This window comes from Salmo salar, chromosome ssa15 (genome assembly GCF_905237065.1).
Source record: "Salmo salar chromosome ssa15, Ssal_v3.1, whole genome shotgun sequence".
NCBI classification, from domain to species: domain Eukaryota; kingdom Metazoa; phylum Chordata; class Actinopteri; order Salmoniformes; family Salmonidae; genus Salmo; species Salmo salar.
Genome location: NC_059456.1, coordinates 53,933,815 through 53,948,808, shown reverse-complemented (window position 1 = coordinate 53,948,808; position 14,994 = coordinate 53,933,815). Strand labels below are relative to the sequence as shown.

Genomic DNA, 14,994 nt, shown 5'->3' with positions numbered 1-14,994 from the left:
CTGTCATAACACTGTCATAACGACGACATAACTTTTACTTTGAGAGCTACATCAACAGAGTTGATTATGTTCATCACCGTTACCAGGAAACTGTTAGACTGGGCCCTCTTCTGTTGAGATACAGGGAGTGTCCCAAATGGCACCCTATTCCCTATGGGCCCTGGTCAAAAGTAGTGGACTATAAAGGGAATTTGGATGCAGCCACAGACTCAATGCAGTGAGACATACTTTCCACCAGCACAGGGAACCAACCAGAGGCCTGACTTCACTCTAAAGCTCCTCTCAGGTTTGCAACACAGTGGAGGTATCTGTCTGTTGTAATGACATTACTGTCCCTGGCACAGAGACCATGTCAGGGTATATCAGGGAGTTGGTTAGTGTCTGTGAGACCATAGTCTCATGACTGGCTGCTGAGCAATGAAGTCAACCATGTTACCCACAGCAGACTCAGAGCCCATCAGTGTGTTTGTGAGATTCCTTTCCTGTGTTAGTCCTCGTGATAGCTACTTTCATCATAGCGCTTGATGGTTTTTGCGACTGCACTTGAAGAGACATGACTGACCTTCATGTCTTAAAGTAATGATGGACTGTCGTTTCTCTTCGCTTATTTGAGCTGTTCTTGCCATAATATGGATTTGGTCTTTTACCAAATAGGGCTATCTTCTGTATACTACCACTACCTTGTCACAGCACAACTGACTGGCTCAAACACATTAAGAAGAAATTCCAAAAAATGTTGTGTCGTGTTCTGGTGTCTCTGTTGATTGTTTCATTCCAGCCACTCCATCATTAGTTCAATTATGTCAATTTCAATTTATTAATCAACCAACAGTTCGACAAAAGTGCATCAGTCCACTGCAGCACCACATTTTTTAGCAAAAGCACATTTCCAAAACGTGTCACCAGTCGTGCCTTATGTCCTACATCCGATGGATTTTCATGAGACCCAAGCATTTTTGCTAATCTGTTTTTACAGCACTTCCAAAAGTACATCTTGCTCTGGAACGTTTGTTTGTCAAGAGAGTATATACATAATCACCACATCTTAGAGAAGACAGGACACACAACAAATGCTACTAAGAGATACATCTTAGTCTATGGAAATGTACAATGAAACCTGGGGTTTCACAGGGTTAAGACAGCCTACTTCATAATAAAGAAATGTATAGATCTACTCTTTATATTGTGTGCCATATTTTGATACGGTGAAAGTTGTGACCGGGAATCTTTCCACCTGGGCGTGTTTCTCCCAGAAAAGTTGGGAATGAAGGAGTGGCCTAATGAAAAAGAGAAGGTATAAAGGAGGTCATAAATATGTGTGTGTGGATTCCTGCTGTAGCTGTCTAGCTGTCACCTCAACAACCCAGCAACAATCTGGTTCTACAGTGTTACATCTGAGGAGTGCAGTGAATAACAGGTAACTAAGATTTGACTAATTGATCTGTTTTTTTTATTTATCCAGGTTAGTCCCATTGGTGACATCTGACCAGGGAGCTCTTACCTTATTTCATTGATTTAGTATTAAGTGTGATGCAATTTTAAATGAACGTTTATTCGATTTGATTTACTTATTCAAGCTCAAGCTGTGTGAAATCCTATTTGATGAGACATACAGTAGAAGTGATGGCTGACCTCTGTGATGGGCTTGTCCCCCCAAAACGTTGGTGATAACGTTTATATTTAAACTTGACGAAGAAATATACAGAGCCAAAGACTGAATTGTTGCTTCTTATAGTAGCTGCTGAGAAAAGGTAATCAACTTATTAGGGCATGACTGCAGTTATGGTTTGGAGGCCTATTATGGGATGGAAGCCTATCTTATACTACGCATCCATATCATACTTGCAGTCATGTTTTAGTCTATAAGACAAAGACAATGCACAGCAAATACAAGACTTGTCTGAGGGCAGGTAATCAGGTTATGATGTAATTGGTGAGTAGCTATCTGTGGAATCTGCTGTGCTAAGAGGGTAGGATAACAGCAGGCTTGTGTGACTGGTGCAGAATGATTACAGTCTAAGACACTGCATCTCAGTGCAAGAGGTGTCACTGCAGTGCCTGGTTCGAATCCAGGCTGCATCACATCCGGCCGTGATTGGGAGTCCCATAGGGCGGCGCACAATTGGCCCAGCGTCGCCCGGGTTTGGCCGGGGTAGGCCGTCATTGTAAATAAGAATTTGTTCTTAACTGACTTTCCTGGTAAAATAAAGGTTAAATAAAAAAATAGAAAATTAAAAATGACAGACAACATTTCCACTGTTTCATATACATTCTTTACTGAGGACTTTATGGTGCATCATGTGTCAAATGAGGATTTGCTCCAAGTGTTACAATTGACTTCATACTCAGTGTATGAGTAGTGTGGGACTTGGTCTTCAATATACCGGAGGCAATGAGTTTATGAGCCTATTTGAATTTACTAAGGAATGTTTCCAAAACGCCTGCACATTTTTGTTGTCAGTTGGTACTTCAGGGACTGGTGACTGGGGCCATCTAGTGGTAATATATATATAGAATAGCTGTCCCTCCTATTTAATGTCAATTATTGATTAGGATTGAAAATGGGGAAATGTGTAAGATCTCAAGTGGGAGTTTTGTCATATCAATACTTTATTGGAACTTAATGACTGGTTATCCGACAGTGGTGAGTTCCTAGTGATTATGTTCAATTATAGCCTTATCTACATGTACATACTACCTCAATCAGCCCGACTAACCGGTGCCTGTATATAGCCTCACTACTGTTATTTTTCACTGTCTTTTTACTGTTGTTTTTATTTCTTTACTTACCTATTGTTCACTTAATACCTTTTTTGCACTGTTGGTTAGAGCCTGTAAGTAAGCATTTGACTGTAAGGTCTACACCTATTGTATTCGGCGCAGTGATAAATAAACTTTGATTTGATTTGAATTGAATGATGCTTCCCTTTGTGATGGAGAGGAAAAATTGTAGTGATGCTGTTCTTTCTTTACTTACAGATACTATGGAAGTAGGTACCTCACCTCCTCCAACCTCTACACTGACAACTAACGACTGAGAACACAGCTCTCACTGTCTCAGTGTTCTTGAAGAATTTAACTGTTGTTATTCAACTATTCTGAGATATTTCTTGAATAGGCCTATATCTGTGCGCACTGTATGTGTGCGTGTGTGTGTGTATGTGTATGTGTATGTGTATGTGTATGTGTGTGTGTGTGTGTGTGTGTGTGTGTGTGTGTGTGTGTGTGTGTGTGTGTGTGTGTGTGTGTGTGTGTGTGTGTGTGTGTGTGTGTGTGTATGCATGCGTGAGGGTTTCAGCGTGCATGTGTGCATGTCTGCATGTGTGTGTGTCTCTGACTGTGTATGTGTGTACCCTTCTTGTCCCACCAGCTCTCTGATGCTCTGTGTGGCTGTCCGTCCTCTGGTTCTACCCCCCAGGGAAGCAACAGCATCTGGCCCAGCCAGAACCTAACAGGGGGTCCTGCCTGGCCGACACAGCCTGGCCAACAGCCCACCCAGCCCCCATCTTGCTGGCCTGGGCAACCCAACACCCCCTGCTGGCCTGGGCCACAACCATCCCAACCAGCCCCAGCTTCAGCCCAAAACTGGCCTGGTCCCCAACCACAACCACCCCAATCAGCCCCATCCCATCCCTGCCAGCCATGCTGGCCTGGACCCCAGCCACCCCAATTCCAGCCCCAGCCTCCCCAACCCCAGCCGCAGCCCCAACCTCAGCCTGCACCACAGCCTTTTCAACCTACAGCTTCAGTCCCGGCTTCTTCCCAAGTCCCCAGCCAGCCTAGTGCCCCAAGGTGGCCGGTTACCCAAGGCCTTATCCCAGGCGTTAACCCAGGGTCTGGATGGCCTTTCAGCCCTGGTCAGTCTGGTTGGCCTGGTCAGAATCCAGGTGGCTTTACACCTGCTCCACAGTGGACTCCAACGCCAGCTGGACATCTGGTGAGAGACGAGAAGAAGGATCTAGAGAAGCTGTAGTGTAGCTTTAGTGGAGGGAAGGAGAGAGAGGGGGATGGAGGGAGGGAGGGAATTGGCAAAAACTTTGTGTTGGTGTGAAGTCAGAGCCATATCCTAAATGTCAGTGTGTTGTGTTGGTGTATAGAGCGTGCCCTACAACCTGAACCTACAAAGAGGCATCTACGACAAGATGATGATCACCATCATGGGCCGGGTCAAACCAAATGCTAAGCAGTGAGTTCATCAACTACCATAGTCTACTATGGTCTTTGCTGTTTACTAGGATTAATAAGATCCCTGACTAATCGCTTAGATGTACACATTACCAGTATGTTATTTGAACACAACTGATGGAATAAGTCAATCCGTACTGTTGACTGTCCTGGAAGAGTGGGCCTATCAACCTGATGACTGGGGCATGTTTTCACTGTCTAATGTCTTGGCCTATCTTTTTATCAATCTGATCAATAAAACTGTTTTCATTTATCATATCCCCTCCAGGTTCACAGTCAACTTCCTGCGAGGTAATGACATTGCCTTCCACCTCAACCCTCGGTTCAACGACGGGGGCAAGCAGGCAGTGGTGAGGAACACCATGGTGGGAGAGTGCTGGGGGAAGGAGGAGAGGCAAACACAGGGAGGCTTCCCCTTCATGGCTGGACAGTCCTTCGAGGTCAGTGGGAACTTCCACGGAGTCAGTGCTCCTGTAGTCTGTACTGTACTGACTAACAAATCAACTGAGTTCCACTTTCGATAATGTCTGCGGCTAAATGACACTATATTTAACTCCTCTCTCCCTTTCTCCGCCTGTGTTTCAGATGAAGATTCTGGTTACGTTTGAGGAGTATAAGGTGGCTGTGAACGGAGCTCAGCTGTTTGAGTTCAAACACCGCATCAGAGAACTCAACCAGATCGATCGCATCAACATCCTCCATGATGTCATCCTCACCTACGTCAACATAGACACGATGCCATGACGCCCACACCCATGACATCACTATAAAGCATATAACACCCAGCATGTGCTAAATACATACAATTCATTATTTGCACCTGTTTCATGATGATGATTATGATGATGATGACGATGATGAGCTGTGCTCATTCTGTGGTGCACACACAGTACTGCGTTAATGCCCACTAACTCTGTCCATGTGCAAATATACGTGATCTTAGGACAAAAAAAACTTCTGGAATGTTCTTCACTGTAACACATTGCTTTCATCAAAAGAGAAAAGTTAACTGTTTCCAGCAATCAGCAAATATAAGCACACAGAATTGTAAACGTCTCTCCGTTCCAAATCATGCATAATATAAGGAAAGAGCTAAGCAATGGGGGGACCGTCTATTTTAAAATGCTTTTTAAACTCATCATCTCCATTCATTGTGAGCATCCATTGCAGAGCTTTGCTTTGGTGTAGGCCTGTCCATTCATATCAGTTGTGTTCTTCCACCGAATTCCCTTTTCCTGATGTCTGTTGGGGATTATTTTTCTGCTTGCCAATGCAAAGTCTCCAAACCTACAGTGTAAGAGCAGACCGACCTACGTAGTGAATAGGCCTGCATGGAAAGAATCCAGCACAACGTACACGTTTCACATTTCCTTTTTGATCATGAACAAGTATTTGATTTGATGTGTATGAAAATGATTGGTGACATATGCATAAAAGGTGAGTCATTTACCATCATTTGTCACCTTTTGATAGTTGATTTTCCAATTTTGATAGTTTAGTGACCGCAAAGACGTTAATCAAATGATTAAGTGGGATTTTGTTCAAGGCATACCTCTAGTCAGCTTGACTCTAGAGATTTCCATGTATGTTTTTTACTCTTTATGCAGGCAGTTATGTTCTTTTGATTTATTTGATGTTTTGAGAAGGCAACTACGTTTCAAAATGCATTTACTGTTTTGAAAAAGGCCATAGAGTTCTGAGACTTGTGTACGCTGAATATTTTCCCGATAAAATACAGCTGGCAATATATAGTTTTTCAAAATTTCTGGAACAATGTTGTACATTGTTTGAAATATATGGCCATACATAAAAAGGACATTTAATTGATCAGCAATTTCAGTAACTTATTTTGTACACTGTACGGTACTTCAGTGACTTTTTCACTTTGAACATCTCTTCTCTGTTTCATACTTGAAATTATTGTCAATATTACTCAATGTTGTTTTTGCAGAGAGGCTCAATCATACTATAGGAGGGCTTTGTCAGCCAAGTATAGTATTGCAGACAGTATACAATAGGCCTTACTATCTATGCATGGTTTGTAATACCATAACTACCTGCTTGGTTCTGAGTACTTTTGATCTACTTGATTTGATTTAATTAATGCTGTATTATAAACATTTTAAATCAGCATTACAATATACAGCATGGAGCATGTTAGCAATTCCAAACACTATCAAATGTCGTTTTTCACACCTTCCTGCTTTAGAATTTGATCCTATAAAATGTATGATTACCATCTCATACCATTTACTATTTTTCATAGAGAAGGATGGTCTACTTAAGCAATTAGGCCTGAGGGGACGTGATTTATGGCCAATACCCCATATTCATAAATTACAAAAAAGGCAGTCAAAAATGTATCATAAGAAACAAGGTTTTGAAGTGTCTTTCCTAAATCTAGGAGATATAAAAAAAACTCTAAACTCGTTTTTTTTTACACATATTTAACCCCTTTTTGGGTAGGAACAAAACTACCTTCATACTTCCATTCGTTTTTTTAAAACCAGTACCGGTTACCTTCAGACGAGTCCCGTGAAACGTGTGGGGGATGTAGAGAAAAACGGAGTACATCATCGTGTTCGTGAGAATATCCCCTTTCCACAGTGGGGTCCCATTAGTTGGTAGACCAAACGGCTCGGACGCTACCAAACAGAGGTTGGCACATCGACAGTACTGACTTCAAACAAGTCTCCTGACACTTATTGGGGTCATAGAGAACACCATCGTGTTCGTGAGTGTTTCTCCTGGTCATGATAGTTTGGATGCTACAGACTATTTTCGGGATGTCTCATGGTCTGACAAACACCACTCTAACTCTGCCACCTTTTACCGCAGATGCGGAAGTGCGACACTGGCACTTCCAGTTAGGGTTAGGGTTAGGCACTTAGAAGAACATCTATCTCATCATTGCAGTTACATCATAGGGGTTATTCATATGGGCACAGAAGACATCAAACATACTTTCACTTTATTTTTTAAAGCTGCCCAGAGAGGATGTCGTTTTTATGGGCAGACTCATTCTGGGCATACTCATTCCATTCTGAGTTCTCCAGTATACAAGAAAGTACCTTTCCCAGCATTACTCCTGAACCTGTATAAGCACACATCAGCAACACCTGATCTGGTGCTGTGATTGTGTGCATCCCTAACATGTAATCAGTAATTAGTTAGATATCAGGGTGCAGAACCATAAATACTCCTGTAAACCAAACCTAGTCTAATTTGGGACAGCCTAGCCTCAACAGGCAGAATCATAAATACTCCTGTAAACCAAACCTAGTCTAATCTGGGACAGCCTAGCCTCAACAGGCAGAATCATAAATACTCCTGTAAACCAAACCTAGTCTAATCTGGGACAGCCTAGCCTCAACAGGCAGAATAATAAATACTCCTGTAAACCAAACCTAGTCTAATCTGGGACACCCTAGCCTCAACAGGCAGCCAGTTTAGTTCCGGAAAGCAGCTCCTGCCTATGTGAGTACATGGACTCACCTTCAATACTACCCTGATCAGCTTATTCTGGGCTATCTGGAGCTTCCCTTTCATAAACTTAGATAAGCCCCCAAACCAGAAAGTACAAGCGTAGTCAAAATGGCATTGAATGAGGGCAGTGGCTAGCACTTTCATGGAGTCCTAATCAAGCAGCTTGGACTTTCTTGCCAAAAACGTAGTCCTGGCATTAACCTTCCCTAGCACTTTATTGGCCATGCTCACACCTCCCAAGCTTCCATCAAGGATACATCCCAGGTAGCTAACAGAGGTAGGGATTTGTTATTTTGCTGTTGTTACCGTGGACACCGCTAATTTAGCTGTGAGTTAGTTTGACCATGACTTTCCACTCTCCACCATAAGGATCTACAGGAATTAGGGAGAAGATTGGATTAGATAAACAAATATTAGCGTTACAGAGTAGGGCTGTGACGGGCACGAAATTTCGTCAGCCCGTGATTGTCAAGCAAATAACTGTTGGTCTCACGGTAATTGGCCGTTAATTAACATAAACACATTTAGCATCTCATGTCTTCCACACATAGCCTACAAGCTACTGATGCAGACCTTTGGAACATCTACATTTTAAAAAGTATAATAAATCCATCTAATATAGCCTACACCTTCACTATAAATCTATTATTTATTTTAAACAGGTCTAAAGAAACATGATATGAAGAAAATGTAGTCTATTTCAGAAGAACAGAATAGAGTACTCTGAGTTGTTCTTATGTTAGGTCCTGATGTGGCTATGCCAAATGGTTGTGGGCAACATTAGTTCACTTAGCAGACAAGATGCTTAGAATTATGTGGCATTATTTTAAATGATTTCATAGTATGAAGAATACAACTGAACAAAGCTGAATAAAATATAAATATTTTCTCCAAACAATTTGAGGGAATGCGCATATGCGGCTATTCTGTGACAATGCTGTTAACAAAGAAATAGGTACTCCTATATGCTTAATTTAGAGTTATTAATGTAACTTTAGTTGTTCTACAAACTTTGGGCTATGTATTTTGATTGTTAATATATTGTAAGGCTGCATGATGAGATTCTAATGATGATTTGAAAAAAGTTGCTTGAAAGGCATGAGCTCTGCTTTGTTTTTTTGCGCAGGCTGTGCACACTTCATCAGTCTCTCATTCACAATTTGACAAGCACTTGATAATGCCTCGGATTTCACGGCGACATCCCTTTTGTGGCTGTAATGCCCCCTGAAAAAATCCATGCCTTTTGCGGCCAGTGGCCGTCGTGCCCTTGGACCGGAGTGCTGCATTGAGCCCTTCTCCCTGAGTGCTGCGCACTCCTAAGCACCTCTCACCCACCTGGCTCTCCATCACGTGATCGGGTCTTTCTCACAGGTTAAAAGTGAAGCCAGACACATTGGGGATGCAACTATGAATATTGAAGATATTGGAAGAACTGCCCACATTGACTTTTCATCAGCCAGCAAGATGAGTAGGCCAAAAAAACAGCAAAAGCACTAGCCTATGTCAATCTACTATCCCGCATAGTACAAAAGTCGACCTATTCTATTCTGTGCAATAAATTAATATTCCAAAACATAGTCTTGGACAGTTGTGGGATGCAATAGATCCCAAATTAATACAACCACTAGCATCAAAAAAACGTTTTACCCAATGTGGCTGACGCAACAGGTCAGAACGTTTAGCGTAAAATGTTGATCAACTATTGGGCTATTTCTTCACATTATAAGCACAGCAATACGCACATGGTAGTAGGCTATAAGCACTAATGTTCCTTTAGCAGAAAACACCATTATCAAAAGTGACCACAAATGCAATTATGCATGTAATGCTTTTATTATAAATGTGCGTTTTTTATGGTGAAAATTATCTTCCCCAAACTTGAAACTCACGCGCTGCTTATGTATGCCAGTTAGACTCTAAACCCCTTGTAAAGCAGATTAATGTGCTTAATTTTAAGAAGTTATTTGGCCACTTTAGTTGTGATACAAACCTTATCAAAACATATAGGACTATGGGCTAGGCTACATGAGGTGTGTGACTATAATTAGAAAAAGTTGTACAAAAAAAGGTGATAGGCTAATATTGTCACCCATCAGACTATTCTTGATTTAATCTTTAATACATATAGTAAATAATATATGTGTGACATTTGTTTTGATTTAGAATGGACCATTATCATGCACCTGTCTCGGAACAGGGGCAGCGGAAAAAATACATGTCATCTATGCACTGGTCTCTCATGAAGTGTTTGATTAGATTTTCGAAGACATTTGCCTGATTGGTGTCACAGTTTTCCCCAGCCCCAGCTAACACACCTGACTCCAATAATCACCTAATCATGATCTTCAGTTTAGAATGCAATTTGATTAATCAGCTGTGTTTGCTAGGGATGGAGAAAAAGTGTGACACCGATCAGGCCCGCGAGGACTGGAGTTGCCCACCCCTGGATTAGAGGGACAACAGAGTTCTGAGTACCAGGCAGTTAGCAAGTTTGGTAGGCTACTAATGACCATCAGCAGCATCAGAGCTTGGAGAAGCCTAATTACCGTGACTAAACGGTCACGTGGAATTTGACTGCCTTCATGACTCTTGACCGCCGGTGTGGCGTTAATACGGTCACCACAGCCTTATTACAGATTACAGAAATGTAAAGGTAATTTCTGACTGAGCCGACATACGCAGCGTTTAAAGTGAATGCAGTCTCGCTGAAGCGGAAACATTGCCTTTAAACTTCAATCACGCTGTAAAGCTGAACTTCTGTGATGTGGATTGAATAGAGCCCTTAGTCGCCAGAAGTTAGGTGCAGGGGATTCCAATTAGCCTGATCCCAGATCTGCTTGCGATGTCTTGCCAACTCCTATGGTCATTGTTTGGCATGACAACATACAAGTAGCAAGACAGCACAAAAAGCTGTTACCATGCTAGATTCCCATAGAGGTGGTCAGATGTTATAGGTGCTTCAAGGGGTTTCAATATCTACAGATAATCTGATCATGGATGGAGAGAAGGATTAGGATTGACACCTGGAACCAAACTCAATCTGAGAGATTATAGAAATCATTAAACATTGTTTATATTTTTTAGCTATCGATTTCATTCAGGTATTAAAATGAACATCTCCAAGAATAGCTTTTCTATGGGAGGGTTAACACTGTCATAACACTGTCATAACAATGAAATAACGATGACATAACTTTTACGTTGAGAGATGGATCAACAGAGTTGATTATGTTCATCACCGTTACCAGGAAACTGTTAGACTGGGCCCTCTTCTGTTGAGATACAGACTCAATGTAATGACACAGACTTTTCACCCTATCTGCGCAGGGAACCAAGCCCAGCTCTGACACAGTGGAGGTATCTGTCTGTTGTAATGACATTACTGTCCCTGGCACAGAGACCATGTCAGGGCATGTCAGGGAGTTGGTTAGTGTCTGTGAGACACAGTCTCATGACTGGCTGCTGAGCAATGAAGTCAACCATGTTACCCACAGCAGACTCAGAACCCGTCCCTTTGTTCGTTGCGTTTGGAAACGGGGGTATGCACGACAATGGGCACTGTTGTGCTAATTAATTGGTTACTGCTAACACCCACACACACACACGCACGCTTGCTTGCGCACACACGCACGTGCGCACACGCGCGCACACACACACACACACGTATACATAAAACACATACAACATAACCATACACAGACAAAATTCCCTGGTTTCTATGGCAACATTTCAATATTGTGTCAGTGTTGTGCTCTCTCTCTCTCTCTCTCTCTCTCTCTCTCTCTCTCTCTCTCTCTCTCTCTCTCTCTCTCTCTCTCTCTCTCTCTCTCTCTCTCTCTCTCTCTCTCTCTCTCTCTCTCTCTCTCTCTCTCTCTCTCTCTCTCTCTCTCTCTCTCTCTCTCTCTCTCTCTCTCTCTCTCTCTCTCTCTCTCTCTCTCTCTCTCTCTCTCTCTCTCTCTCTCTCTCGAAAAAGGGGTTTTGCATTCCAGCCACACCCATGACAATTTAAGAGCATCAACAGTGAAGTGCTTTTTTGATATTATAGGGACATTTTTATATAACCTATTTTGTTGTTGTAGTGGGGACAGTTACATGAGAACTTAAAAAAAACTATACTTTAAAGGTAATTCAACACATCAGGTATCCACTTCCTGTCAGAAAATGTCTCAGGGTTTTGCCTGCCAAATGAGTTCTGTTATACTCACAGACACCATTCAAACAGTTTTAGAAACTTTAGGGTGTTTTCTATCCATATATAATAAGTATATGCATATTCTAGTTACTGGGTAGGAGTGGTAACCAGATTAAATCGGGTATGTTTTTTATCCAGCCGTGAAAATACTGCCCCCTAGCCCCAACAGGTTAAGGAAAATGTTTACATATAATTGTTGTATTTATTTATATGTTTAGCTCACATAATTTAAAAGTATGCATTAGGTGTCTGTAATAGCGTAAACATGGCAAAAACAAATGTAGACATTAATAAATGCATTTTTATAGCTTCCCAAATATTTTTTTCATTGGTGGGGGGCTGCCAAAATTGAGGCATGGTTGCTTCGAAACTGCGCCCCCTGTCAGTTATTGAGTGTATATATACAGTGCTGTCAGAAAGTATTCACGCATTACGTTTTCCATATTTTGTTGTGTTACAAAGTGGTATGAATGAAATAGATTTAATTGTCATTTTTTTGGTCAACGATCTACACAAAATACTCTGTAATGTCAAAGTGTAAGAAAAATTCACCTTTGACAGCGATTACAACTGTGAGTCTTTCTAGGTAAGTCTGTAAGAGCGTTGCACACCTGGATTATTCAATATTTGCATATTCTTCTTTAAATAATTCTTCAAGCTCTGTCAAGTTGGTTGTTGATCATTGCTAGAATGCCATTTTCAAGTCTTGACAAATATTTTCTAGACGATTTAAGTCAAAACTGTTACAAGGCCACTCAGGAACGTCCAATGTTGTTTTGGTAAGCAACTCCCGTGTATATTTGGCCTTGTGTTTTAGATTATTGTCCTGTTGAAAGGTGAATTTGTCTCCCAGTGTCTGTTGGAAAGCAGAACTGGGTTTTCCTTTAGGATTTCGCCTGTGCTTAGCTCTATTCCATTTATTTTTTATAGTAAAACGTTCAAGTCCATGCCGAAGACAAGCATACACATAACATGATGCAGACACCACCATGCTTGAAAATATGAATAGTGGTACTCAGTGATGTGTCGTGATGGATTTGCCCCAAACACTTTGTATTCAGGAAATAAAGTTAATTTCATTTCCATGTTTTTTTGCAGTTTTACTTTAGTGCCTTTTTGCAAACAGGATGCATGTTTTGGAATATGTTTTATTCTGTACAGGCTTCCTTCTTTTCAGTCTGTCAGTTAGGTTAGTATTGTGTAGTCACTACAATGTTGTTGATCCATCCTCAGTTTTCTCCTATCACAACCATTAAACTCTCTAACTGTTTTAAAGTCCCCATTGGCCTCAAGGTGAAATCACTGAGCGGTTTCCTTCCTCTCCGGCAACTGAGTTAAGGACACCTGTATTTTTGAAGTGACTGGGTGTATTGATATGCCATCCAAAGTGTAATTCATAACTTCACCATGCTCAAAGGGTGGAGCAGTGGTCATAATTCACTGCATGTCAGAGCTAGAGCCATCACTATCAGACCCTGGTTTGATCCCGGGCTGTATCACAACCGGTTGTGACCGGGAGTCCCATTGGGCGGCGCACAATTGGCCCAGTGTCGTCCGGGTTAAGGGAGGGCTTGGCTGGTGTAGGCCGTCATTGTAAATAAGAATTTGTTCTTTACTGAATTGCCTAGTTAAAAAATGGGATATTCAACGCCTGCTTTTTACATTTTTACCCATCTGCCAAAAGGTGCCCTTCTTTGCAAGGCATTGGAAAACCTCCCTGGTCTTTGTGGTTGAATCTGTGTTAGAAATTCCCTGCTCGACTGAGGGATCTTACAGATAGTTGTATGTGTGGGCTACAGAGATGAGGTAGTCATACAAAAATCATGTTAAACACTATTATTAGTGTATACTATACATTTCTGTGGAGAATGGCCCTACCCCTCACCCTTCGATCCATCAGGTCCCAGACGTGCTCAATGGGATTGAGACCTGGGCTCTTCGATGGCCATGGCAGAACACTGACATTCCTGTTTTGCAGGAAATCACGCACAGAATGAGCAGTATGGTTGGTGGCATTGTCATGCTGGAGGGTCATGTCAGGATGAGCCTGCAGGAAGGGTACCACATGAGGGAGGAGGATGTCTTCCCTGTAACGCACAGCGTTGAGATTGCCTGCAATGACAACAAGCTCAGTCCGATGATGCTGTGACACACCGCCCCAGACCATGACGGACCCTCCACCTCCAAATCAATCCCGCTCCAGATTACAGGCCTCGGTGTAACGCTCATTCCTTCAACGATAAACGCGAATCCAACCATCACCCCTGCTGAGAAAAAAACGCGACTCGTCAGTGAAGAGCACTTTTTTCCAGTCCTGTCTGGTCCAGCGACGGTGGGTTTGTGCCCATAGGCGACGTCGTTGCCGGTGGTGTCTGGTGAGGACCTGCCTTACAACAGGCCTACAAGCCCTCAGTCCAGCCTCTCTCAGCCTATTGCGGACAGTCTGAGCACTGATGGAGGGATTGTACATTCCTGGTGTAACTCGGGCAGTTGTTGTTGCCATCCTGTACCTGTCCCGCAGGTGTGATGTTCGGATGTACCGATCCTGTCCGTCCTGTCTCCCTGTAGCACTGTCTTAGGCATCTCACGGTACGGACATTGTAATTTATTGCCCTGGCCACATCTGCAGTCCTCATGCCTCCTTGCAGCATGCCTAATGCACGTTCACGCTGATGAGCAGGGACCCTGGGCATCTTTCTTTTGGTGTTTTTCAGAGTCAGTAGAAAGGCCTCTCTTGTGTCCTAAGTTTTCATAACTGTGACCTTAATTGCCTATCTGTAAGCTGTTAGTGTCTTAACGATCGTTCCACAGGTGCATCGTCAATAATTGTCTATGGTTCATTGAACATGCATGGGAAACAATGTTTAAACCCTTTACAATGAAGAGCTGTGAAGTTATTTGGATTTTTACAAATTATCTTTGAAAAGACAGGGTCCTGAAAAAGGGACGTTTCTTTTTTTTTCTGAGTTTAGTTATCTGCTTTTAGTAAGATTGAAGAACATAGTTTGATAAGGGAGATTTTATGACAGGGAATCTTTCCCCGCGGGCGTGGTTCTTCCAGGAGAGTTGGGAGTGGCCTAATGAAAAAGGGAAGGTATAAAGGAGGTCATAAATATGTGTGTGTGGATTCC

At 42.3% G+C, this 14,994-nt stretch overlaps 1 protein-coding gene across 2 annotated transcripts; it reads left to right on the top strand.

The window, feature by feature from the left end:
- The first annotated feature begins 1,329 nt into the window (after window positions 1-1,329).
- LOC106571561 (galectin-3) lies at window positions 1,330-6,012 on the top strand. Of its 2 annotated transcripts, none has more exons than XM_014144745.2 (6): window positions 1,330-1,417; window positions 2,980-2,990; window positions 3,371-3,937; window positions 4,098-4,186; window positions 4,454-4,625; window positions 4,771-6,012. In XM_014144745.2, exons 2-6 carry the CDS (start codon window positions 2,985-2,987, stop codon window positions 4,927-4,929), a joined length of 993 nt encoding a protein of 330 aa, XP_014000220.1. In that variant the 5' UTR covers window positions 1,330-1,417; window positions 2,980-2,984; the 3' UTR covers window positions 4,930-6,012. The 2 variants fall into 2 exon arrangements, with proteins under 2 accessions (XP_014000220.1, XP_014000221.1); XM_014144746.2 differs by having other exon boundaries at window positions 1,338-1,417; window positions 3,419-3,937.
- Window positions 6,013-14,994: the final 8,982 nt, after the last annotated feature.